The sequence below is a fragment of the Meriones unguiculatus genome, chromosome 14 (genome assembly GCF_030254825.1).
Source record: "Meriones unguiculatus strain TT.TT164.6M chromosome 14, Bangor_MerUng_6.1, whole genome shotgun sequence".
NCBI classification, from domain to species: Eukaryota; Metazoa; Chordata; class Mammalia; order Rodentia; family Muridae; genus Meriones; species Meriones unguiculatus.
Genome location: NC_083361.1, coordinates 75687431 through 75713272, shown reverse-complemented (window position 1 = coordinate 75713272; position 25842 = coordinate 75687431). Strand labels below are relative to the sequence as shown.

Here is a 25842-nt window from a genome sequence, read left to right as displayed (position 1 = left end):
TTAAGCAATCCCAGACTCTATTCTCAGTGGAGGTTATCAGTTAACTCGTCATTTAGTCCTCCCAGCAGCCCTGAAAGATAGGTATACTGTTCTGTTGCAAATGAGTGACTGCAGCCAGCTGTTGTCTAGCTTGCCCACAGCGGTACAGCACATTAGTTGGGGGAGGATGGGCAAAAGTGAAGTTGGAAAGCACTACAAGAAACATAAACAAGAACACAAATTAGTACTTTTGGGGGAAAAAAAAATAGTACTACTTTCTGGCCCTCCATGGCTTCGCTTGTCCACGAAATTACAGAGAGCCTCTCTGGAGGATGAGAAAGGAGGTCCAAAATTCGAGGTCAACCTGGACTACATGTGAGACCCTACCATAAAAATGAGATAAAAAATACAGAAGTACTTCTGAGGTAGTGTTTGGCCAAAGAACGCAGGACCTGGATGGCTTGAACTGGCGCTCCAAAATTCACAGGTTTGTCAAGTTTTAGGTCTTTCTAAACTTCATTTTCCCTCACGTATGAAATGGAGATATTCACCCCACAGCGATTTTGCAGGAAGAGGCTAGGCGAAGCGATTCTGGCAGAGGCGCACTGTCACTCCTACGAGGTTACACAAAGCTCAGACTTGCCTTCACCTAGCACTCCGCGCTGAGACACCCTGACTCGCACGGGCACGAAAATCACGTACTACCATTCAAATCCTCCGGGCTCGCCTTCCCGGAGGCCGGCGCACGTCAGTATGGGATTTGTAGTCCTTGTGATACGGCAGCGCTTTCTTGCTGCCTTTAGAAGGAGGAAATGGGCGCCAGACCCGGAAGTACTCCTCCCCGAGCGGCGTGCGGGCTTGGAAGGGAGGGTCAGAGGTCGCCGGGCCAGAATGTGTTCCCGTGTTGCTATGTAGTGTAGAGGCGCGTTCTCTCCTGGAAGGTTCTTGAGTTCAATTAGGACAGTGGCTGCGGAATCCCTGGTCTCCGGCCTGAGTTGCCCGCTGGCCGAGCGGAGGCGCCGAGGGCGCTGCCATGTTTGGCTGCCTGGTGGCGGGGAGGCTGGTGAGGATGGCACGGGTGGTGGCAGGAAGGGGTCGGTGATTGAGAGCCGGGTGGTGGCACGGTGCACGGGGCTAGGAGCGCGGGGGAGTCCGCACGTTGTCTTCTTTTTGTCCTGGGCGTGCGAGGTGGGGAGTGGGACGCTTGCCCAACTCCTAGACCTGTTTGCATGGTTGCTGAATGTTATCGAGTGCGCATTTTGTTCCGCCTACTGGGCTGAGTGCTGTAATTACTCGCTATTTCAGCCTCCGCTGTGGCGTCTACTTTGGCATTTCGCTTTAACCGTGGCAACTCGTGAGGCGGTCATTCTCTCTTTGCAGCTCAGGAGCTTACACTCGCTGGGTAGTGTAAATACGCGCTCACATTGATAATGTCACTTAGGAGAAAAGCTGAGATGTTTAATCTAAAGCTAATAGCGTGTTTTTCAAAGATTTTTAAATTGCCCGGGCAATGAGTTTCTGTTGGTGACTTTGGAAGGCCCCTTTTCTGAAGTCTACTGACCCAAGTAAAAATTTTCCACAGTGGAAAATTATGCTTTAAACGATGGGAAGTTGACTAACTGAAATGACTGAAATTTAGGTCTGAGCCGTATCTGTGATGACTAGAGGATTCGAGTGGAATGCTTCCTTATTGGTCAAAGAGATGCATTTGCTTAGCCAAAGCGTTAGAATTAGATGAAATGAGTGCCTGGAACTGTTGATAATCTAGAGTGAATCTTGTTTGCTCCCTTAGAAACTATCCGTATTTCCGTCTTGAGATTCGGATCCTTTCTCTTCAGAGCTATTTCTCTTTGTTTCGTTTCTCCCTGCTTTGTTAAAATATTGCAGCCTCTTTGTTAAATTTTGCCTCACACACGGTAGGCGAGCGCTCTGCTGCTCCCAATCCATTTTCACCAGTTTTTGATAATCTATTCTCTACACGCTGCTCTTAAAAAAACCACGTGGTTCCAAGAAACTACGGACTACTCGGGTTAGAAAGCTTATTTTCTGTCTCCAGCTAATGGGAGTTCCCAGTGGACGTGGGGCACTAGTGAGCTCCTTTTGGAATGTCCCAGCTCTGGAGTTGGAACAGGAAAGAAACGATTTGAGATGAACGTGGTACTCAGATGTCTGTCATTAATAAAACCCAGCCTCGCACACCTGTAATTCTAGCTGTTCGTATGGCTGAGTGGGGAGAATCACAGTTGCAAGACCAGACTTGGTCTCAAAAAAAAGGGTGTTGGATGAATAGTTAAGTGGTAGAACTTTTAAAAGATCCAAAAAACAAAACAAAACCCTATGTAGAGTCTGTGTGTTTTGTGAACTAATCTGGAAGGGAATTACAGTTAATATCTGCTTTATTTGCCCAATGTCAAATTTATGTGATAAATATCCAATGGATATTTCTTCGAGACAAGATTTTGGGCGGGGTGGGGGGGACTTAATGTTTGGCTTTAAATTGTATATCATTAGACATAAATAAAGTGAAGGACAAATAGAACTGCTAATATCTCAGAACTTAAATGCATTTTTTTGGTCAGAAAAAACCTATTGAAACTTAGGAACCTAATTTTCATTCTTTGACCTTTTTTTCTCTTTCTATTTCTCTAAGACAGGTTTTCTCTGTGTAGCTTTAGCTGTCCTGGCAGTTGTTCTGTAGAACAGCCTCAAATCACATATGTCTACCTCTGCCTTCCAAGTGCTGGGATTAAAAGCCTTTGCCACCACAACCCTCAGGCTTTTTCTTTAAGGAAAGAGTACCCAAAGAAAAAGAAGAGAAAGGTTCTCCCACCTTGTTTGTTTTAATTAAGGTCAAGCATTAGCCTGTCTAGTTGGATATGGTGGCTCACCACTGTAAGGATTTTCCTAGCACTTGGGAAAGAGGAATTTGAGGTCAGTCTTGGCTTACATAGCTCACCCAAGGCCAACTTGGGCCACATGCATAAGATCCTATCCTTAAAAAGGGGGCGGGGGAGAAGGATTGGAATGTGGGTACAAATTTACAGACTGTCTTTTGCCTGTCAATAAAAGTTGAAACAAATACTTTGCCTTACAGTTATTTCCAGACCTGTGAATACCATAGTTTGTCACACCTTCCAAAAAATACGTATGTGCTAAAACTTGGTGAAACCGAATTTAGCACTACAGGAAATTTTGGATTATATTTTTTCTTTTCATTTTATTTTATTTTTTTATGGTGGTAAATTTCATGTTGGGTCAGTGAATTTCATAAAAGGGAATCGGCTTGGCCTAACATTCAGCTCCAGTGACATGTACCTTTAAACCTAACATCTGTGAATAGAGGCAGAAGAAGTAGGGGAACGGTGTGGGCTTTGTGAGACCCTCACATAGCTTTGACATCTTGGGGTTTAATTTAGTTTATAGATGGAGTTAAGTTGCCACTGGTTTTTAAGGTTTCTTGTATTGGTAGGATAGAAAATTATGGAGAAGAAAAAGTAAGCATTTAATTAGTAGCAGATGCTGGGCACAGAAAATGGGTTGCATTCAGGTGTTAAGAATTCAGCATTTGGGCTGGGAGTGGTAGCACACACCTTTAGTCCCAGCAGCATTCAGGAGGCAGAGGCAGGCCTGGTTCACAGGGTTCCAGGACAGTCAAGGCTATGCAGAGAAACCCATAGTCAAAATGTAGATAAGTAAATAAATAAGTAGAATGTTTAGTCTTCTGAATAGTTATGATTTGTTCTTTTGATGAATAGCAATTACAATAAATCTAGAAACCCAAACTAAAATAAAAACCCTTCATCTTATATAAGCTAAAATTTAGACAGTTTATTTACCTGAGACTTCTTAGAATTGCTATTTCTTTTTTGTGATGTGTATAGATTCAGCAATATCAATATAAAGATAGGTTTTTATGTACAACCAGCAGCCCCCACCCAACCCCACAGGATCTCATGATACTTCCAACTTGCTATGTAGCCAAGGTTGGCCATGATTTCCTGAATCTCCTGGCTCTCCTTCCAAAATGAATGTGCCACAGTACCTGGTTTACCACCAGTTCCTGTTCTTCCCGAAAGTAAAGTTTTCTTTACTTGGAAGACCAAAAGGCAAATGCTAATCTTTGCAACCAGTTGAACAGCAGGTTTAGGTTCTTGAGAAACTTTGGTTTCAGAAATTAAAAATTTTGTTTTTAATTTTTTAGAATTTTAATTAACTTTACATCCAGCTGCTGTTTCTCCTCCCTCTTTTCCTAATCCTTCTCCCTACTCCTCTTAGCATTTTTCTTCTTTCCATCCGTCTGTCTATCTGTTTTACAGCCTGATCCCAACATTTTTTTCAAACATCATGTCATTACTTTGTTTCATATGTATTTGTATTTAAAATGTTATGTATTATTGGAGTGATAGTATGCAACTCAATCTCAATACTTCAGGCTGAAGAGTTACTGTGACTTCTAGGCTAGCAGAAGGGGTGTGGGAGGTTTACATTAGCCAGTACCAGGCCAGCCAGAGTTACATAGCAATATCCTGTTTTCAACAAAAAACATTGTTGCTTGATTAGTATTCAACTAATGACCTAAACATTCTACCCCATACCTGAAGAAAAGTGTAACAATGTATTTTTCTATGAGGCATTTCATAATCTTGCAAGTAGAAACACCAGAAGCACTTTATAAAGTGTAACCATTTTAAATTTCAAAAGCACGAAGTAGAAAAGGTGGCACTCAATAGATTGCAAAAAGGACATTTGCTCACAACATGGAGGCTGAAACAAGGCAAAACACAGCCTTGTTTGATTTTATCCAGAAATGGTTTTGGTAAGGTACCTTAATGTGTTTTGTTGCTGTTTTGCCCCTCACAATGTTGGTGAAGGGAGAAATTTTACAAGCTTTGGCTTTGGGTTATAAATAAATTTTAGTGGCTGAATTTGCAAAATCAGAATCTTAGAGTAATTGAGTACTCATTTTAATTACCTCACCCTCTATCCTTCAGATTGAGGATAAAATCCTAGTAGTGTTCATTTGAACACACTTTTCTTTCCGTTTATTTTTACATCCTCAGTGCAGTTGCCTCCTTTCCTTCCAGTTCTCCCCCAACCCCCAATCCACGCCTCTGCTTTCAGAAAAGGTCAGGCCTCCCATGGATATCATCCAGCCATGGTATATCAAGTGGCAGAAAGACTAGGCATTCCAGTAAGAGAAAAGGGTCCCAGAAGCAGGCAACAGAGTCAGAGACAGGCCTGATTCCACTTAGGAGTCCCACAAGAAGACCAAGCTACACAATTGTAACGTGCAGAGAGCCTAGGTCAGTCCCACACAGGCCCTGTAGTTGGCAGGTCAGTCTCACACTTTCATTTTTACAAGGCTTTATATTTGAGGTGGAGGCTTATGTAGTCTAGTGGCCTCAGACTTGCTGTGTAGCAGAGGCTAACCCTGCCCCCTCCCATGCCCCAAGTCTTTTTAAGTAAGCATTTTAAGGCTAAACATACGGTTTTGTATTTTATTTTTTGACACATTTGTTGGTGGTTTTGTAATTAGAATATTAGGCTGATAACATTTTATTAAATGTAATACCTGTAGTGGTCTATACTGGGGACAGTTTGTAGTAGTAATAAGGTTATAGTAACTTGTCAAACTCTTAAACTAAGACTGGTTTCTTATTTTCTAGGTGCAAACAGCTGCACAGCAAGTGGCAGAGGATAAATTTGTTTTTGACTTGCCTGATTATGAAAATATCAACCATGTCGTGGTTTTTATGCTGGGAACAATCCCATTTCCTGAGGGGATGGGAGGCTCTGTCTACTTTTCCTATCCTGACTCAAATGGGGTGCCAGTGTGGCAGCTCCTAGGATTTGTCACGAATGGGAAGCCAAGTGCCATCTTCAAAATATCAGGTCTTAAATCTGGTAAGAGTAATATTAAAATAGTGTCATAGTTAAGCTTTCTCATAAATAGCATAACCAGAAGCACAGCTTTTAAAGGTTCTATGTTTTCTGAGTTAGAAGGAATACTTAATAATCCTTTTTCCAAAAATAGATGAAACAAACCTTTGAAAAGCAGTAGGTGAGAGCTTTCCTGGGTGTGCACACTCGTCCGTCCTCTGGCCCTGACAGAATCCATCCACTGTTTACTTTGGACTTTTCTGAGTTCCTGGGTATTTTAATAAACAGGAGTTTCTTCTTCTTCTTCTTCTTCTTCTTCTTCTTCTTCTTCTTTCTTCTCTTTTCTCCTTCTCCTTCTCCGTCTCCTCCACCTCCTTTTTCTTCTTCCTTCACATTTTATAGTATACATGTCTTGTGTTTTAAATACAGTTGATAAAAATACAGCTGTCTGTATAGAAATAAAATTGGAATTCTTCATTAAAAATGAACTCTTATGTGGCTCAGTTGGTAGTGCTTGCCATGCAAGCATGTAAAAAGTCAGACATGGTGGCATGTGTTTGTAATCTCAGCACTAGGGAGGCAGAGACAGGTATACCCTAAGTTTGCTGGGAAGCCAGCTTAGCCAAAAAAGCAAGCTCCAGTCTAATGAGAAATCTGTGGCAAAAAGCAAGGTGGACAGACTCAAGGACTAACCTAAGATTGACTTTTGGCCTCTACAAATACACTTGTGCACTCAGAAATATACTTGATGCTCTTTTTTTTTTTTTTAATTCTGAGCCACAGTCTGAGGCACTCTTAAACTTCCAAGGGCTACATCTAAAGGTAGCTGGGACGTGAACCCTGGACCCTCAGATTCAGGCTCAGGAGCCTTACCAATGGAGCTATCCACGCCTCCTTCACACGTGTACTTGAACATGTACATCTGAATGATGCCTGCGTCCTCCTGTACACACGTGCATGCGTATGTGAATATTCACACTCACGTGCACACGTGGACACACAATTGTTTTCAGCTCTTATGTCCAATCTTTAGCGGTCTTGTTTTGATTCTGTTAACAATGATAGGTCATAATCTTTAACACTTTGAAGTATTTTTTTGAACAAATGTAAAGATAAGCTTAGGTTGGGTACCATTTGCTGCTGCTGAATCTTTGTTTCTCTTAAGTCTAGATGGGAGTGTATGAAAACTCAAATACTTTTCTTATAGAACTTACATATGGAGGCCAAGCAAAAGCTGATTGAAGCAATGTTGACAACATGTTTATGTACTTAACATAGGTACTTAATAGATCTCTACTGTGGGAGTTTAAAGATAACTGTTACGTTCTTGGCTGCAGTAACACTTGTGTTCTTATAGAAGAAGACAGTTCTGTAGATGGTTTATAAGAGCAAAGATAGAGCTGGCAAGATGACTTAGCCAGTAAAAGCACTTGCCTTGCAAGCCTGACAACATGAGTTTGATCCCTGGTTCCCCCATACACACCTCAGTGAAAAAGAGTTCAGACAATTCAGCCTGTTTGAAAAAAAAAAAATAGAAGAGCTATAAGCCAGGTGCAGTGGTGCAGCGCCTTTAATACCAGAACTTGGGAGAGGCAGAGGCATGCAGATCTCTCTGAGTTCAAGGCTATCCTGGTCTACAAAGTTAGTCCAGGACAGCCAAAGCTACACAGAGAAACCCTGTCTCGAAAAACCAAAAAAAAAAAAAAAAAAAAAGATTAGCTGTGAGTGTAAGATTGCTGGGGGAGAAGGGAGAGTAGACAAGGAGTGGGGAGCTGCAGGTGCTTGGGGAAGTACTCTGGATGAGACAGTTGTTCTTCTAGTGACGGGGTAAGTCACAATTTGAGAAGGTGCTGTGCACAGAATGGCATAAGGCAAGAGTGTATGGCAGGGAGAGTAGTTGTGGATCATAAATTGAGGGGCTATCATTAATAGGTCAGCAGTTTTTCATGTGCTTTACGTACAGACCGGTTTGATCATGTTATACTAGAAATGCGAACAGAATTGACTGAGTAAATGGAAGTTTTAAATAAAGAAGTTGAATAATCATGATGCTTATATCTGTATAGAAAACACAAAGTAATTTGATCTGCTATTGTAGTTTTCATTATAAAAATTTCTAATGTATACAGTATTGTATGTGATAAAATATTCTTATCATTTAGCTTAAAAAATGACCAGCGTATGGATATTATTTAGTTTAAATTCCTATTCACTTCTCTGTTTTGATATGACTAGAGTCCTGAATCTATAAATATGTTACTGTCTGTCTATAGAAGATAAATTTTAAGAACCTTAAAAAAAAAAAAGTCTAGGAACATATACCTCAGTGGTCAGAGCACTTGCCTACCCTGGGTTTAAGGCCAAGGGCCACGATGCTGACCTGCCCACAGAATGACTCATCACACCAAATCACTCGCCTGGCGTTAAGGCTTGTGCACCTGTGCAATCTTGTAGGACTTCATCAGGTTTGCCTGGATGGCCTCACCTGTTGGGTGAGAATTCTGTTCCCCTTGTGCCCACACTCTACTCTTCCCGCTGCATCTTCTTTCGTTTCTTGTTCTTCTCAGTCATCCTGTCACCTTGTGATTTCTGAAGCTCTTCAGTCTTTCTTGATGACAGTCTGTCCTGGTTTGCTAGTTCTTCATTCAGTGTCCGGTGTTGCTCTCTCACCCTGTGGTCCTGCCTCTCCTTTGTTATCTATTCTCTTCTATCTCCTCCCCAAGTGTAGGCAACTACTGACCCATTTTCTGATATCATAAAATAATACATATTTTCTAGAATTATATAAATGATATATAATGTACTTTTTTGGGAGGTAGCTTTTTAATTGAGTACAATTAATTATGGAATCATCTATATTTTAGTGTGTATTACTAGTACATTCCTTTTTTGTTGTTGGATTATAATTGTGGCATTTCTACTATGAACCATTGAATTATTTGTGTGTGTGTGTGTGTGTGTTTTCAAGACAGGGTTTCTCTGTGTAGCCTTGGCTGTCCTGGACTCACTTTGTAGACCAGGCTGGCCTTGAACTCACAGAGGTCCACTTGCCTCTGCCTCCTGAGTGCTGGGATTACAGGCCTGTGCCACCATGCCTATATTAATTAATATGTATTTTTTCAAAATACATATTAATGTAAACTGATTCATTTCCCAAAAAGTTCATTGCTAGGAAGTATTCTTTTGGTATCAAGCACATACATTTATTTACCCCCCACACCCAGGATTTGTTTGTTTTGAACTGTGTTGCCTTGGTTGGCCTGGAACTGACTATGTAGAATGATTCTCCTGAACTTACTAAGATCAACCTGTCTGTCACTCCCAGGAGCTGAGATTAAAGGTGTGCACCACCATGCCAGGCTTTCACTAATGGTTTAACAAACAATTGGGATATTTCTAGATAGTTATCATAAAATAAAGCTGCTCAGTAGATAAAGGCACTTGCTGTCAAGCTTGATGGGCTGCACTCAGTCTCTGGGACTCACGTGGTAAAAGAAGAGAACGGATCTCTGAAAGTTGTTCTCTGACCTCCACACCTATACTGTTGCATAAATAAAAATAAAATGTTTGTAAACATATATGAACTTTGGTATGCATTTATTTCTACTTTCAGGTGAGCACTGAGGAGTCTAATGACTGAATAATATAGTACTTGGATATCTTGCTGTTGAAGAAACAACCCTTGATGTGATCTGTCTTAGCATTGTGGGTTTTTTTGGTTGTTGTTGTTTTGTTTTTGAGACAGGGTTTCTCTGGATAGTAGCTCTGTCTGTCCTGGAACTCCCTCTGTAGATCAGGCTGGCCTCAAAGAGATCTGCTTGCCTCTGTCTCCCGAGAGCTAGGATTAAAGGCAGATGCCACCACTGCCTCATTGTGGTTTTAATGAAAAATTTCCTAATGGCTTATGATACTGAGAATTCTTTTTCATGTGCTTTTTTTTCCGCCTTGAAAGACAGGATTTCTCTGTGTAGCCCTAGCTGTCTGGAAAACTTGCTTTGTAGACAGGCTGGCCTCTGTTGTGCACCCCCACACCCGGCTCTTTCTTGTGCCTTTTTGAGGTTGAGTGTTCAAATACTCTTTTTTTTTTTTATGATCTTCCCCCTTCTCCCTTCCTCCCTCTTCATGCTCTCTCTTGCTCTTCTTCCTCTTTTTTTCCTCCACAGTGAGAAGAACTGGCTGTATAGTTTAGGAAGTTTTAACCTTGGATTTTTCTACATTGGCATCCCAGATGCCGGATTACATCATATTCTGCTACTCTGGAAATTAGAGTTTTGAGAGTTGTCCACATGAATTCGTTATCAGATTTATGATCTGAAAATACCTTTCCCTCTGTCTTTGATTACTTTTTTCCTTTTTGTGGTATGTTTATTTAGTAGAAGTATTTTGGCATGATCTGTATGGATTATGTTATTGATTTCTGTCCGGCTCAGGGTATGTTTTGGAAGTCTTTTGTTGTTGTTTTCTCCCTGACATCGAGCATGTTCAGGTATCACTTGGGAGTTCTCACTGCTTTGGTTTAAAGTAAAATATGAACATATGTTATTATCTTGTATAAATTTTCAGTTAAAATTTATACAGTATGTGTGTGTGCATGTGGGCATAAACATGCTGAGGTCAAAGGGCAACTTTTGGGATTTGGTTCTGACCATGTGGATATTAGTTATAGGACTCAGGCCGTCAGGTCTGGTAACAGGCACCTTTACCTATTGAGCATCTTTCGGACTGTATTTATTCAGTTTAATGGGATAGAGGCAACATGGGAAAAATTATAGTGTTTTTAAACAATAGAACCTTAATTTGAAGAGGATGGAAAGATCAGATGCACCTTGGTCTGTATTTGTAGTGTTAAGCAGTGCAGGAGGAGGAACAATTAATTTGTGCAAAGAAAGAATACTTTTGGTTTGGAGTTGAGAAGCCGGGTGACATGCTAGCGGAGCCTTAGGTATAAAGTTGTAGGTTGAATTGTGTGGCAACTCAAAGCCAGAATTTTGCTAATAGATTCATATTTTTAATCTTTGAGATACTCCTTCAAGCCCAGAGTCTTTAGGCTTGATTAGGTTGAGCAAAGCTAATGAATCACGTCAAGGCTGGAGGAGACTGAAGTAGCTTCAGGTAACTGTGGCTGGAATTATTCTCACAATCACCAGCTTTCTAAGGTGGCATTAGGTCAGCTCAGGTTAGTATTTATGTATTTATATGCTTTGCATTAATGGTTTTATTTTGATTATTTTTCTCTGTCTTTGGCACTCTTTATGATTGAATATTTTAAAGTTTATCTGTAAACTATATTTCTTTACAAGTTTTTCCTAGAGATTATCATTTACTTTTTACAACATTTCATGAATTAATATTATAGAAGTAAATAGCTATATATGTTGACAACTATGAAGTGAAATTTGGTAATTTTTATAGTATCTCCAGTTTTTCTTGTTGATTCATTTAGTAAAATTCTGAATACAATGACAAATTTAGCACAAAACATTTTTGATTATTTTGAATTAAAATATGTCACAATTATTATTTTTATATTAAAGTTTAACATTGCTTGTGGGTTTTATTTTTGTTTTTGTTTTTGTTTGTTTTGTCTTTAGAGACAGGGCCCTCTACATACCCCTGGCTGTCCTTCCTGGAACTTAGCACTTAGACCAGGTTGGCATCAAACTCACAGAGGTCTGCCTGCCTCTGCCTCTCTGGTACTAAAGGCGTGTATCACCATGCCCAGCCAACATCGATATTCTTGAAAGGCATCAAAGAAGTCATTCAGTGGGATGCCAGATGTTTTGTTAATATACTCTGCCTGTTTTCTCCACAGTTTGGAGTAAAAAAATAGGCAAAAGGGCTATTTGCTTACTTTTATTTTGAATTAATATGGTCCACCAAAGCATTTCATTTCCAAGTGTTCTGAGAATTTTCTTAGTGGACTACATCTTCACTTTTTTCTATAAAGTCCTTTTACTGGCTATAGTCTTCTCTTTAACATAAAAGGTACTCTAAGAATTCAAAATCCATTTCCACATATATCTAGTGTATCTCTCAAGTTTTATATTAACATCGACTATTGCTTTTTTTCAATTGTTTTTTTAAATGTCATATCTGAGTTCTAAAAGTGGTATCTATCCTTTGTGGTATTAATTTTAAGAATCTGTAGAAAACTTGATACCGCTTTCAGCATTCAGAAGGTCAACTGAAAACTGGTTTCAGGTTAAACATCTGTTAAAGTCTGTAACAGCTCTGATAATGAAATGTGAAATGTTTCGATTTGTCATAAATCAGGTATATGGATATGATATCTTAAAAATTATGCGGTTAAATTTTTGATTCTGAATTTGGAAGTAGAAAGCAGTTTCTCTTGCCAAGATAAGTAAGTACTTAGAAAAAAAATATAATTATGTCTATGCATATTTATGTGCATTTGTCTGTCAAAGATGTTTGCAGAGTTCATATACTGTTAAAGAGTTTGTTGAAGTCACGTGCACATACCCATTCAGACACACAAAGTTCAATTTCAAACCTTCCTTTTCTCTGTAGGTTAACTATTTGTAAAGTGTTTCAAGAGACAAGGAGGAAATAGCGCAATGCCTCAGTCAGGGAGCATTCCAGTGACATCTACTGTGGAGAATTATATGGAGAATGGGAAACAGAAGAGGCCAAGATTGGAAGAGCAGGTGGGGGAGTAGGACCTTAGGTCAGATATGAAAACACTTACATAGAGCTTAACAAATTTTTCATTGTGTTTGCAGCACTTTTAATGTGTTATTATACTAAATAGAATAATAAGAAATAGTTGCTCAAATTGCCTGTGGCATAAGAGAAAATAAATGTTTGTGTGAATACGTACTGTAGTAGGGTTTTATAAACTACAAACTTTGTTATTAGTAAAGGATTATATTTTGGGTTCCAGGCCTCCAGAGTAAATTAGGTACCTTGTAGTTGAGTTTTCCTTTATGCTTACTGTTTTAATCAAAGCCCAGTTGTGGGATGCTCTGAGTCTGAAATTCAGGTTTTTAAAATGCTTGAGCCATCTCAACTTCTAGAGGCCGGAGGCCGGCTCAGTGGTTAAGAGCACTTCCTGATCTTACGGAGAGCCTGGGTCTAGAGGCCGGAGGCCGGCTCAGTGGTTAAGAGCACTTCCTGATCTTACGGAGAGCCTGGGTCTAGTTCTCAGCACCCACGTGGCAGCTCACAATTTGTCTATAACTCTTGCTCCAAAGGGTCTCATTCCCTCCCTGCTCTCACCTCCCTGGGCTCCATGCACACATGCGTGCAGGCACTCATACGTACACATTTAAATGTCTTTAAAAAATCACTTAGACCTTTTTTTGGTGTTAGGGTGTGATATGAATATGAGGCAAACATTCTATCACTGAGTTACATTCCTAATTCTGAACCAGAGATTTACAACTTTATTTTGAAAAAAAGAAACTAGTGGAGAATGTAAGAATTGTACAAAGATTCCTGATACTCTTTTCCCACATTTATTCTCTTTTTTTTTTTGCCCTATTTATCATTATTTAGTTACAAAAATTACACTTACTTAATTTTTTATTTGTGTGTTATGCTTGTGTGTGTGTGCCAGGGTGCATGTGTGTGATCTGGAGATTGCTTCTCTCCTACCATGTAGCTAGATCCCAGGGATTGAACGAAACTTGACAGGCGTGGAAGCAGGTGCATTTACCAATGTTGAGCCCCACATACATTTGTTTTTCTTCTGAACATTTTGAGACTGTGTTATACTCATTGTTCTGCTTTGTTGCTGAATGTGTGAGCTGATAATTTGCAGATCCTTGGTATAATCTTGCCTGTAGAAACACGGTATAATCAAGCTCAGCATTAATGCAGACACAGTACTCTCATCTGATTTGCAGCCTGTGTTAGTTTTTTGTCATTTGTCCCCAAAATGCCTTTTATAACCGTTCTGCCAGGCTTCATCTATGGGCTAAGCAGATCATGCATCCAGGTGTTACATCATTAGTCTCTGATCTGCTACACTCACCCAGCTTTTCTCTGCCCTTTTAAACAGTAACACTAAGCTACCTATGAAGAAAGACTGCCACCAAAGAAGTTTTAGAAAGTATTAAAGTTTGTTTTTTATAAATCCTCATTTGACTTACTCCCCCCCACTTTTGACTTTTTTGAGACATGGTCTCAGTCTCCCTTTGTAGCCCTGGCTGGCCTAGAGCTCCCTTTTAACACCTGACTGGGCTCAGCTCACAGATCTACGTGCCTGTTCAGCATCACACCTGCCCTGAACTACTACTACTATTTTTTTTTTTTTAAGATTTATTTATTCAGTATTTATACAGCATCCGGCCTGCATGTGTGCCAGAAGAGGGCATCAGATCTCACTATAGATGGTTGTGAGCCACCATGTGGTTGCTGGGAATTGAACTTGGGACCTTTGGAAGAACAGTCAGTGCTCTGAACCTCTGAGCTGTCTCTCCAGCCCCCTGAACTACTTTATAATCATGTCCTTGTCTTTTTGGGCTTGTTGCTGTATTTTAATGACATTGCTTTTAGCTTTCCTTACATATAATATTAATGATGTCTTGTTCAATTCAGTTGCCAGAAGGAACACTTAAACTAACTCTAGCTTTGTTGTAAAATTGAGCTGAGTTTGTTTAGAGGATTAGAAAGGCCAGAAACCAGCTCAAGATGCCACTACTAGTCTATGTTCATGGTGCAGGGGTGCGGTGGGGGTGGGGGCTGGTGAGCCATAAGGGCAACCTTGTGCCTTCCCATGCTTCTCCACTCACTTCACTGGACGTTTTCATTGTGAAGTAAGGATGAAAAATGAGTTAGAGTTTGGACCAAAGATTTTGATGGAAATGGGTAGAATAATGAGCTGGAATGGGTATGCATCCTTTTTTTTCTGAGACGGCGTTTCTCACTGTGTAGCCATGCCTGTCCTGGAATTTACTCTATAGACCAGGCTGAACTCACAAAGAACCATCCCTCTGTGCCACCCCTGCCGGGCGTGTGCATTCCTTTTTGACACAGCTGCTTTTGCCCCCCACCCCCGCTTATGATGTTGTTATTGTTTACGTGTGGTGTGTGCACTCGTCTGTTCACCAACATTGAGGCCGTAGCAGGTCTTGAGCTGTCTTTCTTTTTCCCTTCCTCCCTTCTTCTTGAGGGGCAGAACTTGAAACACCGCCTGCTAGAGGGCTTCAGGGATCTCTGTATGTTATGGCCCCTAACCCCTTGTTGCTGTTACAGACACCTACAACCTTAGGTCTAGTTAAGGTCTCTCCTCTATGAGCCATTTTCCCAGTTTCATGGTTTTGGTGGTTTGTTTTTGTTTTTGTTTTTGAGAATTGGTAGCCCAGGCTGGCCCTAAACTCACTTTGTTTGGACTCAAACTTTTGCCTCTCCCTTCCAAGGGCTATGATTATAGGTGCACACTACTACCATGCTCAGCTGTCAAGGAGTCTATATCCTGCCCAAACTGCTCTCAAAACTGAGAAAATATGTTACCATTGTTCAAGTTAGGATATTCACTGACAATAAAGTTTGTTGTTGTTTTTTTTTTTTTAGATTTTATGCATATATTTTATGCATATCAGTGCTCTATCTGCATGTGCACCTGCACACCAAAAGAGGGCAGTAGAAGGTATAGATGGTTGTGAGCCACCATGTGGTTGCTGGGAATTGAACTCAGGACCTCTGGAAGAGCAGACAGTGCTCTTAACCGCTGAGCCATCTCCAGCCCGACAATAAAGTTTTAAAATACACTTTTTGAAACTATGTTAGGGGAAAATGTATTTTCATACTTGTTATTTTACTAATAAATATGGATCAAAGAGTTTTTAACTATACAGATATCTTAATATATATATGTATATTTGATTTCTATCTATCTGTTCAATACTGTCAAGATACTTTCATGTAACTTTGTAGCATATATTATCATATTCAGATGTTCCTACGTGGCAGCTACTTTCCTTTGTCATCAGCATTTTCAGTTTTCTTCCATGGCTGCTGCGTACATATACAGTATCTGAAACAGTGGACTTGTAGCTTTTTAGTTTTTCTCTTGATCAGTTAATTAGATGAATTATATGTCATGATTTTATCTTTTATCTAGGTCTTCCAAAGTACAGAGGGAACCTTGATATATGGGAGTGGATCCTAGGAGACGCCCACCTTGTTTTTTGAGACAGAGTCTTCCATCGCAACTTATGTCTCACCAGCTGTAATAGGTCACTTGGCCAGTGCTGGGATGACAAGGTGAACCATCACATTTCGCTCTTTATGAGCGTGCTGGGGCTTAAACCCAGGTCCTTGTGGTCGTGAGGCAAGCAATTTCCCAACTGAGCCATCTCCACCCCTTTACTTAATAACATTTTTAATAGACTAAGAGCTTATTTTTGTCTTGCAATTACAGAAGTCCAGTGGGTCATTTTTTAAATCTAAGATGTATCTAGGGCTGTGCTTTATGATTCCAGAATCTCATACACTGTGGCATTCAATCAAGGAATTATTTCACTTTCAACTCCTCACTTATTTATTTATTTATTTTTTTCAATGCAGTTTATTCAGGAACCTTGAACAATCATCTGACCCTGGGGAAAGCCAGCCCACAGCTTAAATAGCCTCTGGGTAGCCAACCCTAGCATGCCACGTGGGCAATGCAGATAGGTCCACATACATGGAAGCAAGCCAGATCCTCAGCCTTAGCCAAATGTGGAGTTGTTTGTGACAGAGAGCACTCACCATCGGGAAGGTGGAAGGCGGAAAACAGCTCCATCTTTAAGGCGCGGCATTACACAGCTCTCTACAGTTCCCCCTTTTTGTTTTAGACGCATCAGGCAAGAGTAGAGGTCTGATCTCTGATGTTAGAAATAAATTGGGACTTTGTACTGATGTTCATTTAGGTGTCATCCACCCAAAGAGCATCAGACCCGTCCGATACCTTTTTAACTATGCTAAAAGAAAAGGGGTTGAAATATATTAAGAAAGATGGAGGAATGATGAAATTGTTCATGGCAGATGTTGGCTAGCTCTTTTGTAAAGATTTTAGTTTTTCTAGGCCAAAGGTGGTCTCTATGGCATATTTTGTTTTCTTTTTGAGACAGGGTTTCTCTGTGTAGCTTTGGGTGCCCTGGACTTGCATTTTATAGCAGGCTGGCTTCGAACCCACAGAGATCCGCCTGCCTCTGCCTCTCTGAGTGCTGGGATTACAGGTGTGTGCCACCATGCCTGGTTTGCCATATTGTTCTTTAAACAACTTTAAACATATAAACTGTATATAGGTTGCAGGTCATGCAAAAATGGAATGTGAGCCAGATTTGCCTATGTATTGACATGTAATCTTCATAGAAAAACATTTTTCAGGTTTTTTTTGTTTGTTTGTTTGATTTTTTATTTATTTATTTATTTTTGAGATAAAAGTTTTTTTTTATATCGCCTTGACTGTCCTGGCCTCAAATTCACGAGATCCACCTGCCTTTACCCCACATGCTGGGATTAAAGGCATGTGGAAGCGCTATGCCCAGCTCCAGTTATGCTGCCATCTTTAAAAGAATATAAACACAGACTGGAGACATCTTTATGGCTTTTTTTTTTTTTTTACCTTTTATTAAACAGAATCTGGAATCCACACTTTTCTGACTTAGTTCATGATGGTAAAGAAAGAAGTGGACAGAAGAAGTTTTCTAGGTAGAAAAATGCAAAGGGAAATAAAAGAGAAATGCATTCTAAAATGATAGTGAAGTTGCTTGTGTTAGCGAAATCTTAAATACTGAGTCTTTAGATAACAGTCTCCTCGGCTGAGTTTCTTCAAGTAAGGTTGACCACTGAACTGTTTCTAAGGAACAAAAGGAAATATGGTATTTTACTCAGTCATTTAAGAACTTGAGTATGTGTGAAAAAGATATGTGCAGATCCTGAATGGGTGTTTATATGCAAAGGTAATTGAAATGAAATAGTACAAAAGTGAAATTAAAAAAAAAAATCATGGGTTTCTGTATTACTTACTTGACTGCTTGCTTTGACAAAGCACTTGAACAAAGCAATATAAGGAAGGAATGGGTATCATGCCTGGAAATCATGGCAGCAGGAACTTGAGAACTGTTCTCATTGTATCCATAGTCAATCAGAAATTGATGAATGGCCAGTCAGTGGTAGCTCATGCCCTTAATCTCAGCACTCAGGAGGCAGAGGCAAGTGGAGCTCTGAGTTTGAGGCCAGCCTGGTCTACAGAGCTAGTTCTAGGACAGCCAGAGGTCCACAAGGAGCCCTATCTTGAAAAACAAACAAAAGAGATGGATACTTGTGCTCAGCCTTTTTATTCAGTCCAGGAATCCAGACTACTGTGTCATACCACCACATTCAGGATGGGTGGGTACCTTGTTTAGTCTGAAACATTTCAGTTGACGAAACTTCCTAGATCAGGTTGGTCTGGGACATGCCTGTGAGGGATTGGATTGATTATTAGTTGGTGCAGGAGTGCCTAGCCCACCATGGACAGCACCATTCCTGAGGCATGAGGCTCCCAGCTATACAAGAATGCTAGCTAAGTATGAGCCTGGGAGCAAACCAGCAAGCAGTGTTTCTTTGTGGTTTTGCTTCCACCTTTTTCTTGAGTTCTGGCCCTAACGTCCCTTAATAAATGGACTGTAACCTGGAAGCCAAACAAATAAACATAAATAAATATCAAATAAGTCTCATTTCCTTCTCTAAGTTGCTTTTGGTCAGAGGGTTTTATCACAGCAACAGGAAGAAAACTAGAACCCGGGTCTTCCCATCTCAGTTATCCCAGTGTCGATAATCCCTTACCAGCATGCATGCTTGTTTCTTGGTTCTGCCAAGTTGACAATCAGGGTAACTGTCGTAAATTGGTCATCTTGAAGAGTTGTTTTATTTTATTTTTTATATTTAAATTTTATCCTGTGTGTGTGTGTGTGTGTGTGTGTGTGTGTGTGAGAGAGAGAGAGAGAGAGAGAGAGAGAGAGACATAGCATGTTAGAGGACAGCCTGAAGGAGTCAGTGCTCTTCTTTTACCTTGAGGATCTTGAAGATCATTAGACTCTGTGGCAGGTGCCTTCACCTTCTGAGCTATCTTGCTGGTTCTCTTATTTAATTTTTATTTTTGTTGTTGTTTTGTTTGTTTTTCAAGACAAGGTTTTTCTGTGTAGCCTTAGCTGTGCTGGACTCACTGTGTAGAGGAGGCTGGCCTCTGCCTCCCGAGTGCTGGGATTACAGTTGTGCTGCACTGTGCCTAGCTCCTTATTTAACTTTTTATATCTATTTATTGTTTGTCTGTGTGAGTGCTCCAGATGGTATATGTGGAGGTCAGAGGACAGTTGTAGAGGTTGGTTCTCTTCCGCCATGTGGGACCAAACTCAGCAGGCATGGCAGCAGGCACCTTACCTGCTGTGCCATCTCACTGCCATGTCTGGTCCTTCTTTAAAACGTTTATAAATGTCAAAATGAGAATGTTATGCATATTATGGTTAGAGAAGATGATCTTCCTCACTTTGAAAAAATTATGAGCCATGAAAGGCTTCAGAGTTCTAGGCTTTGAAGAATTGTGCTTGACTGCTTCTACAGAAAAAGATGAGGATGTGACCATAAACAGAACCCATTAGAGATCTGGCTTATAAGATCCATGTCCTTATTTATCTTTGTGTGTGGTGCTGAGACCTATAAGATGGGTATATTTTTTCTATGTTGTGTGACTTCCTGAGGAAACCTGTGTGTTACAGAGAGCTGGGGGCTCATAGTGAAGGACAGCTGGGATGAGGTTCCTTTTAGGTGAACTTGATCAGGAGAGTTAAAGCAATAAGACCTGAAATGGGGAGCAGGCCTTCAGGTCCAAAGCCACCGCCATAAGTAGCATAACAGGAACCTTGACGAGAGACATCCTTATCAGAATCATAGATAAACTTCATACTTCTTAATGTGTTAAATCAGGGAGAGATTCCTCATTTATAGAGAATTTGCATGAGTACAAGTTAGTGTGAAAATTTGTAGCATCTGTAAATGTCTTTCAGGAGAAGGAAGCCAGCACCCATTTGGAGCCATGAATATTGTGCGAACCCCGTCAGTTGCTCAGATTGGCATTTCGGTGGAATTGTTGGACAGTCTGGCTCAGCAGACTCCTGTAGGCAGTGCTGCTGTGTCCTCTGTGGACTCATTTACGCAGGTAATCCATACACATTCCATTTCTTTGTTTGCCCCTCCCCCACTGTGGTATATCTTACAAGACTGTACATTTCTGTGATGTTTACGATAATGTTTCCAGGAGCTGGAGAGATGCCTCAGAAGTTAAGAGAACTGGCTACTCTTCCAGAGGATCTGGGTTCAATTCCCAGCACCCACATGGCAGCTCACAATTGTCTGTAACTCCAGTTCCAGGGGCTCTGACACTCTCACATACACATACAAGCAGGCAGAACATCAATGTACATAAAATAAAAATAAATAATTAAAAATTTAAAAAATATTTAAAATTATCTAAAAGGATAATGTTTCGATATATGTCAAATTTTGTGAAGTAACTAAAGGTAGGTAACATATTATAATGTTGCATTCTTCCTTGTGTAAGTACAGTTAAGATCTGATTCTTAGCAGATCACTATTACACTTCCAGTGTGTAATCTTCTGTTTGTCTGCTTCTGTGAGCTTATAAATTTTTTGAGCTTTTTAATTTAATTTTAATTAATTAATTTCAGTTTATTCACTTTGTATCCCTGCTGCAGCCCCCTCTCTCATCTCCTCCCATCCACCTCCCCTCTTCTCCACCTATGCCCTTTCCCTAGTGCCCTGATAGGGGACAGCCTCCTCCCCTTCTCTCTGACCCTCGTTTATCAGGTCTCATCAAGGCTGGCTGCATCACTTCCTCTGTGGCCTGGCAAGGCTGTACTCCCCTCCCCCCAGAAAGGTGATCAAAGAGCCAGCCACAGAGTTCATGTCAGAGACAGCCCATGTGCACCTTACTAGGAACCTACTTGGAAACTGAGCAGCCTATGGGCTTCCTCTGAATTTTTTGAGCTTTTAAGTAAAGTACTTGTACTTTTATTAACTATTTTATTATGAAATATTTTAAGCATAAAGTATAAAGAAAAAGTTAGGTATTCCACAGATTTTTATTTTGTACTTACTTTGTGCCAAGCATTTTTTAAGCACAGATAAACACAAAGTAGACAAAGTATAATGCCTGTCCTGGCACAATTAAGAGCTCCTTCCCCGCCCCTATTTGTTATATTTTCTCCTATTTACTAATTTCTGGATTTCCCTCTCCTTTCTGTTTTACATATGGCTTTGTTTCCAGCTCTAATTTATGACAGGGTCTGCAAGTATAAATCATACCACTTTGACATTCTTCTGTGGCCATTCCTCTTCCAGCTCTCTGCTTTTTCTTTTAAAAAAATTTTCCCACTGTGAATTGGTTATTTGGGTCTCATATATAATTTGCTTGGGTTGTTTTCTTTCTTTCTTTTTTTTTTTGTTATTGTTTTTAGAGACAGCATTTCTCTATGTAGCCCTGGCTGTCCTGGAGGAGGCTGGCCTCAAACTTAAAAGATCTATCTGCCTCTGCCTCCTGAATGCTGTGGTTAAAGGCGTGAACTAACACCACCAGCTGCCAGTTAAGTCTTACTGTCTAATAGTCCAAGTCCTTTATTGTCATCAGAACAGGCCTAGATATTCTTCCTAATAATTTTAATCACCTTCTTGAGTTCCAGACCGTACCACTCATTCAAATTTTGTGAAAATTTTCATTAGAATTTTGTTGAAAGTAGCAATGAACTTAAGTGTTTAATTTTGGGAGAATTGGTTACATTTCTTAACACATTGTCTAACTATCTGTGTCAGAAAAGGAAAGAAAAAAAACATCTTGTTGGTGTGGAGGGTTGCAGCAAACTTTGTTTCTAATAGTAACCTTTTGGTTAGTGACCTAATTAATTCTTGATGTTAATGATACCTTAATGGTAGATTTTTTTTTTTTAAGATTTGCTTATTTATTATGTATACAATGTGTGTTCGCATGTACACCTGGACGCCAGAAGAGTGCACCAGTTTTAATTTTAGATGGTTGTGAGCCACCATGTGGTTGCTGGGCATTGAACTCGTGACCTTTGGAAGAGTAGCCAGCACTCTTAACCTCTGAGCCATCTCTCCAGCCCATGATAGATCTTCTATCCCATTAAATGAGCAGATTTTAAGACCCTGGTAAGGTAATTTCTTTTGTGAAAAAGATGCATCAGGAACTTTCAGAGCCAGTTTTGTAATTTTGAGAAAGTAATGCTGGGAAGCCCATTTGTTTTAAGTTTATTGTTTTTATTATTATTATTATTATTATTATTATCATCATATCATCATCATTATTAGAGAGTGTGTGTGTGTGTTACACATGTATGAGTAGGCACGAGTGTGCCATGGTGATTGTGGAGGTCAGAAACTTTTGTGAGCTGCTTCTCTTCTACTACTCTGGCTTCCTGGGATAGAAGTCAGGCTATCGGTCTTGCATGTTGCCTTCCTTTAACTTCTTCACCGTCTCTATGGCCTGGAAGAGTGTTTTTGAGTGAGCCCAAAGGAACACTGCCTTTAATTTCTTTACTTTTAGGTTTATTGCCTTTAAGACCACTTGATTTTCATGAAGGATTAATGAGTTTACTTCTGATTTCTACTATAGACACTACAGGATATTAGTCGATTTGATCATTTTATGGTCAGTGAAAAGAGGCAGATTAACAAGTAGAAGAAATGGAATAATACTGTGCCTATCCTGTTCTCTTTTACAGTAATACTACCCAGTAACTGTTTTTTCCTCTCTTCTCCTCCTCCCCACCTCTTTCTTTCTTTTATTTTTATTTATTTTATTTTGAGACAGGTTTTCTCTGTGTCATCCTGGACATTCTGAACTCACTCTGTAGACTCACTCTGGACTTGCTCGGGAGGCACAAGCAGACAAATCTCTGTGATTTTGAGGCCAGTCTGGTCTACAAAGCTAGTCCAGGACAGCCAGGGCTACTCTACAGAGAATCCCTGTCTTGAAACATCACCTCCCCCACCCCCCAAAGTAAAAAAGACATCTGCCTGCCACAGCTCTCAAGTACTGGAATTAAAAATGTGTGCTACCATGCCTGGCTGTCTTAGAATTATATTTCTTAGAACCAAAGGCACCAGAATATGGGAATACTTTAAAAGTATTGAGGCCTAAACTGCATATGAAAATTAACATAACTCACTAAAATCAACTATTAACTTTGCAGTTCACACAGAAGATGTTGGACAACTTCTACAATTTTGCTTCATCATTTGCTCTCTCTCAGGCTCAGATGACACCAAATCCATCTGAAATGTTCATCCCAGCAAATGTGGTTCTGAAATGGTATGAGGAAATTTCCAATCTCTAGTGTTAAGGTTTTAATAACTATTTTGCCTATGAATGTTTTTCTTCTTTGAGAGGTAAACATAGTCATTTATTGTGGATATCAACATCTCTTCATATATTACATGCTAATAATGTTCGTTTTGTAGCCTTCATATCTAGAATAGTTCATACCGTAAATATTCTATTACAAAGTAGCCCTTAGGAATTCATAAAGTCAGGGAAAGACCACTGTGTTTTAGGGATCACTATTAGGGATGATTCATTTTCTGTGTTGAGTTAGAAATACTTTATTAACATTTGAACAATGCTCAAAACATTTTTTCCCTGGGGCTGGAGAAAAGGACTTGGCGATTAAGAGCTTTGCTGCTCTTGTAGAAGACCTGGGTTTCATTCTTAGCTATTGCAACCGTTTTTAACTCCAGTTCCAGAAGGAGGATCTGATGTCGTCCTCTTCTGTCCCCAGTAGATACCACACACATACATGGTACACATAATATGCATACAGGCAAAATGCTCTTACATGTGAAATAAAAATAACAGCATTAACAAATGAAATCGAAAGTCAGTACGCCAAGCATTGTGTGTCTTGAACATGATGACTATTACTTTTCTCTGACTTCTATGTTTTGTTGTCATTTCTTTTCACTTTGAATGTCCAGTGAGGAGATAATAGGAAGTTTTGTAGGAAGTAGTACTCTGCTGTAGCAAGGATACCAGAATATCCTGGGTTTGCATTTTGTCCCAGTGCTGTTGTAACTTTGAGCAAACTGCTTTCAGGAATCTGCAGTCTCTGTGATGATCCCTTTCCTTGGCTTTCTAGCCCTGGCTCTGTCTATTGCTGCTGTCTGCCAAGAGCTGTCAGTCCATCTTATTTTAAGTCACTGCTCTTAACAGTGATAATGTTCAGAATTGCTTCTCCCTTTTTTATCATAGCTTTTGGGAAATGTCATAAAATTATTGTTGATAAAAGTTATTTGGTAAGTCATGAAATTGTGATTGAAATGTTCTGATGTTATTCTGGATTTTCTCTTGTAGGTATGAAAACTTTCAAAGACGATTAGCACAGAACCCTCTCTTTTGGAAAACATAATTTGAATAAAATAATTTGTCATGTCCTGTAAAAGCACGAAGTCAAAGGGTCATGAAGCCTACCTTTCAAAACTGCTTAGCGACTATGAAACTTACTTAAAACCCTTATAAAAATTAGAAACACCGAACAAGGAAAATGTTCAGTATTAATTACCTTTTCCCTTATAAGTATGAAATACTTCTTGGAGACAAACATTTTGTATTGGCTATCATTTATTTCTTAAAATAAATCCTACTTACAGTAGTAGTATTTGAAATAAGCATGTGTAACCTTTTTGTTTATTCTCACAGTACTTTGCTGGAATAGTTAATGTTGTTTGTTGTTTGGTTTTAAGGGTCTCATGTGGCCCAGGACAGCCAGTAATTCACTATGTAGCTAAGTGCTGTAATTGCAGGCTTGATCCACCATGTCCTGCTTAGAGTAGTTAATATTAAGTCTAATATTTCATAATTGGGGAACTTTTGAAACACATGTCAAATGTGTTTTAAGATGGCAAAATTAGCCAGGCGTAGTGGCACATACCTATAATCCCAGCACTCAGAGAGGCAGAAGCAGGTGGATCTCTGTGACTTTGAGGCTATCCTGGTCTACAAAGCAAGTCCAGGACAGCCAAGGCTACACAGAGAAGCCCTGTCTCAACCCCCCCCCCCCCAAAAAAAAAAGAGAATGTTTAAAAAAAATGGCAAAATTATCTTCAGAGAGTTTTTCTTTTCTTTCCTCTTTTTTGGGGGATGGTGGTATTGGTTTTTGAGTCTCAAACTCAAACTAGTCTCAAACTCCCTCTGTAGCTAAGAATGTCCTTGTCCTGATGCTGAGCCCCTGTCTCCTGAGTGTTGGCATTACAGGATATGCCACCACACTTGGTTTCAGGGAGTATTTCTTAAGATTAGCAAGTTTGTTGTTTTTCAATCAAGAAAGGTTGGTTGTGAGTTTTTATATCTGCAGATTGATATACTTTAATAAAATTTCTATGTTAAATACCAGTGAACTTTTATTGAACACTGTTTATGTTAGTTAGCAGTTGTGTATAGAATGTAGAATGTGTAGCCTCAGTACCTTCGCAAATGAAGACAGAGCTTTTTGTCTCATTTAAAAAGGACTCATACTGGTGAAGCATATTGGCTGAAGACCACCAAGATCTCATCTGTATTCGAAGCTTACCCAGTCAAGGAGTATATACAGCAGAGGAGCCACAGGGCCCCTATATAGGAAGAGAACTTAACGGTTTTGGGAGCTTTGAGTTAATGTTTTGCTGTTTTGCCAGATAATTCTAAAAAATTGGAAAATATGTCACTGATGGTACAGTGTCCTTTCTTTACAAAAGGAGTAATATTAAAGTGATCTGAAGAGAAAGCAGAGCATTAATAGTGTCTTTAAAATACATGAGCTTGGGGTCCTGGAGAGATGGCTCATAGATTAAGAGCACTAGCTGTTCTTCCAAAGGTCGTGAGTTCAGTTACCAGCAACCATCTATATTGGTGCCCCCTTCTGGCATGCAGGCTCATGTGCACTCTTTAAAATACAGGAGCCTTGTGCAGGGTTACTAGTCAGATCG

The 25842-nt window shown here is 39.9% G+C and overlaps 1 protein-coding gene across 3 annotated transcripts; it reads left to right on the top strand.

The window, feature by feature from the left end:
- Positions 1 to 817: 817 nt before the first annotated feature.
- Hikeshi (heat shock protein nuclear import factor hikeshi) lies at positions 818 to 24546 on the top strand. Of its 3 annotated transcripts, none has more exons than XM_021644037.2 (5): positions 818 to 1042; positions 5646 to 5883; positions 19854 to 20005; positions 23076 to 23194; positions 24233 to 24546. In XM_021644037.2, the coding sequence occupies exons 1-5, from the start codon at positions 1013 to 1015 to the stop codon at positions 24285 to 24287; spliced, it is 594 nt and encodes a 197-aa protein (XP_021499712.1). In that variant the 5' UTR covers positions 818 to 1012; the 3' UTR covers positions 24288 to 24546. The 3 variants fall into 3 exon arrangements, with proteins under 3 accessions (XP_021499712.1, XP_021499714.1, XP_060223485.1); XM_060367502.1 differs by lacking the exon at positions 818 to 1042 and adding an exon at positions 12388 to 12524 and having other exon boundaries at positions 5755 to 5883; XM_021644039.2 differs by lacking the exon at positions 5646 to 5883.
- The last annotated feature ends 1296 nt before the right edge of the window (positions 24547 to 25842 follow it).

Coding starts and splice junctions, on each gene's coding strand:
- Hikeshi (XM_021644037.2), top strand. CDS start 1,013: ATGTTTGGCTGCCTGGTGGCGGGGAGGCTG. Junction 1,043..5,645: donor GCCTGGTGGCGGGGAGGCTG/GTGAGGATGGCA, acceptor CTTATTTTCTAG/GTGCAAACAGCTGCACAGCA. Junction 23,195..24,232: donor GCAAATGTGGTTCTGAAATG/GTATGAGGAAAT, acceptor TTTCTCTTGTAG/GTATGAAAACTTTCAAAGAC.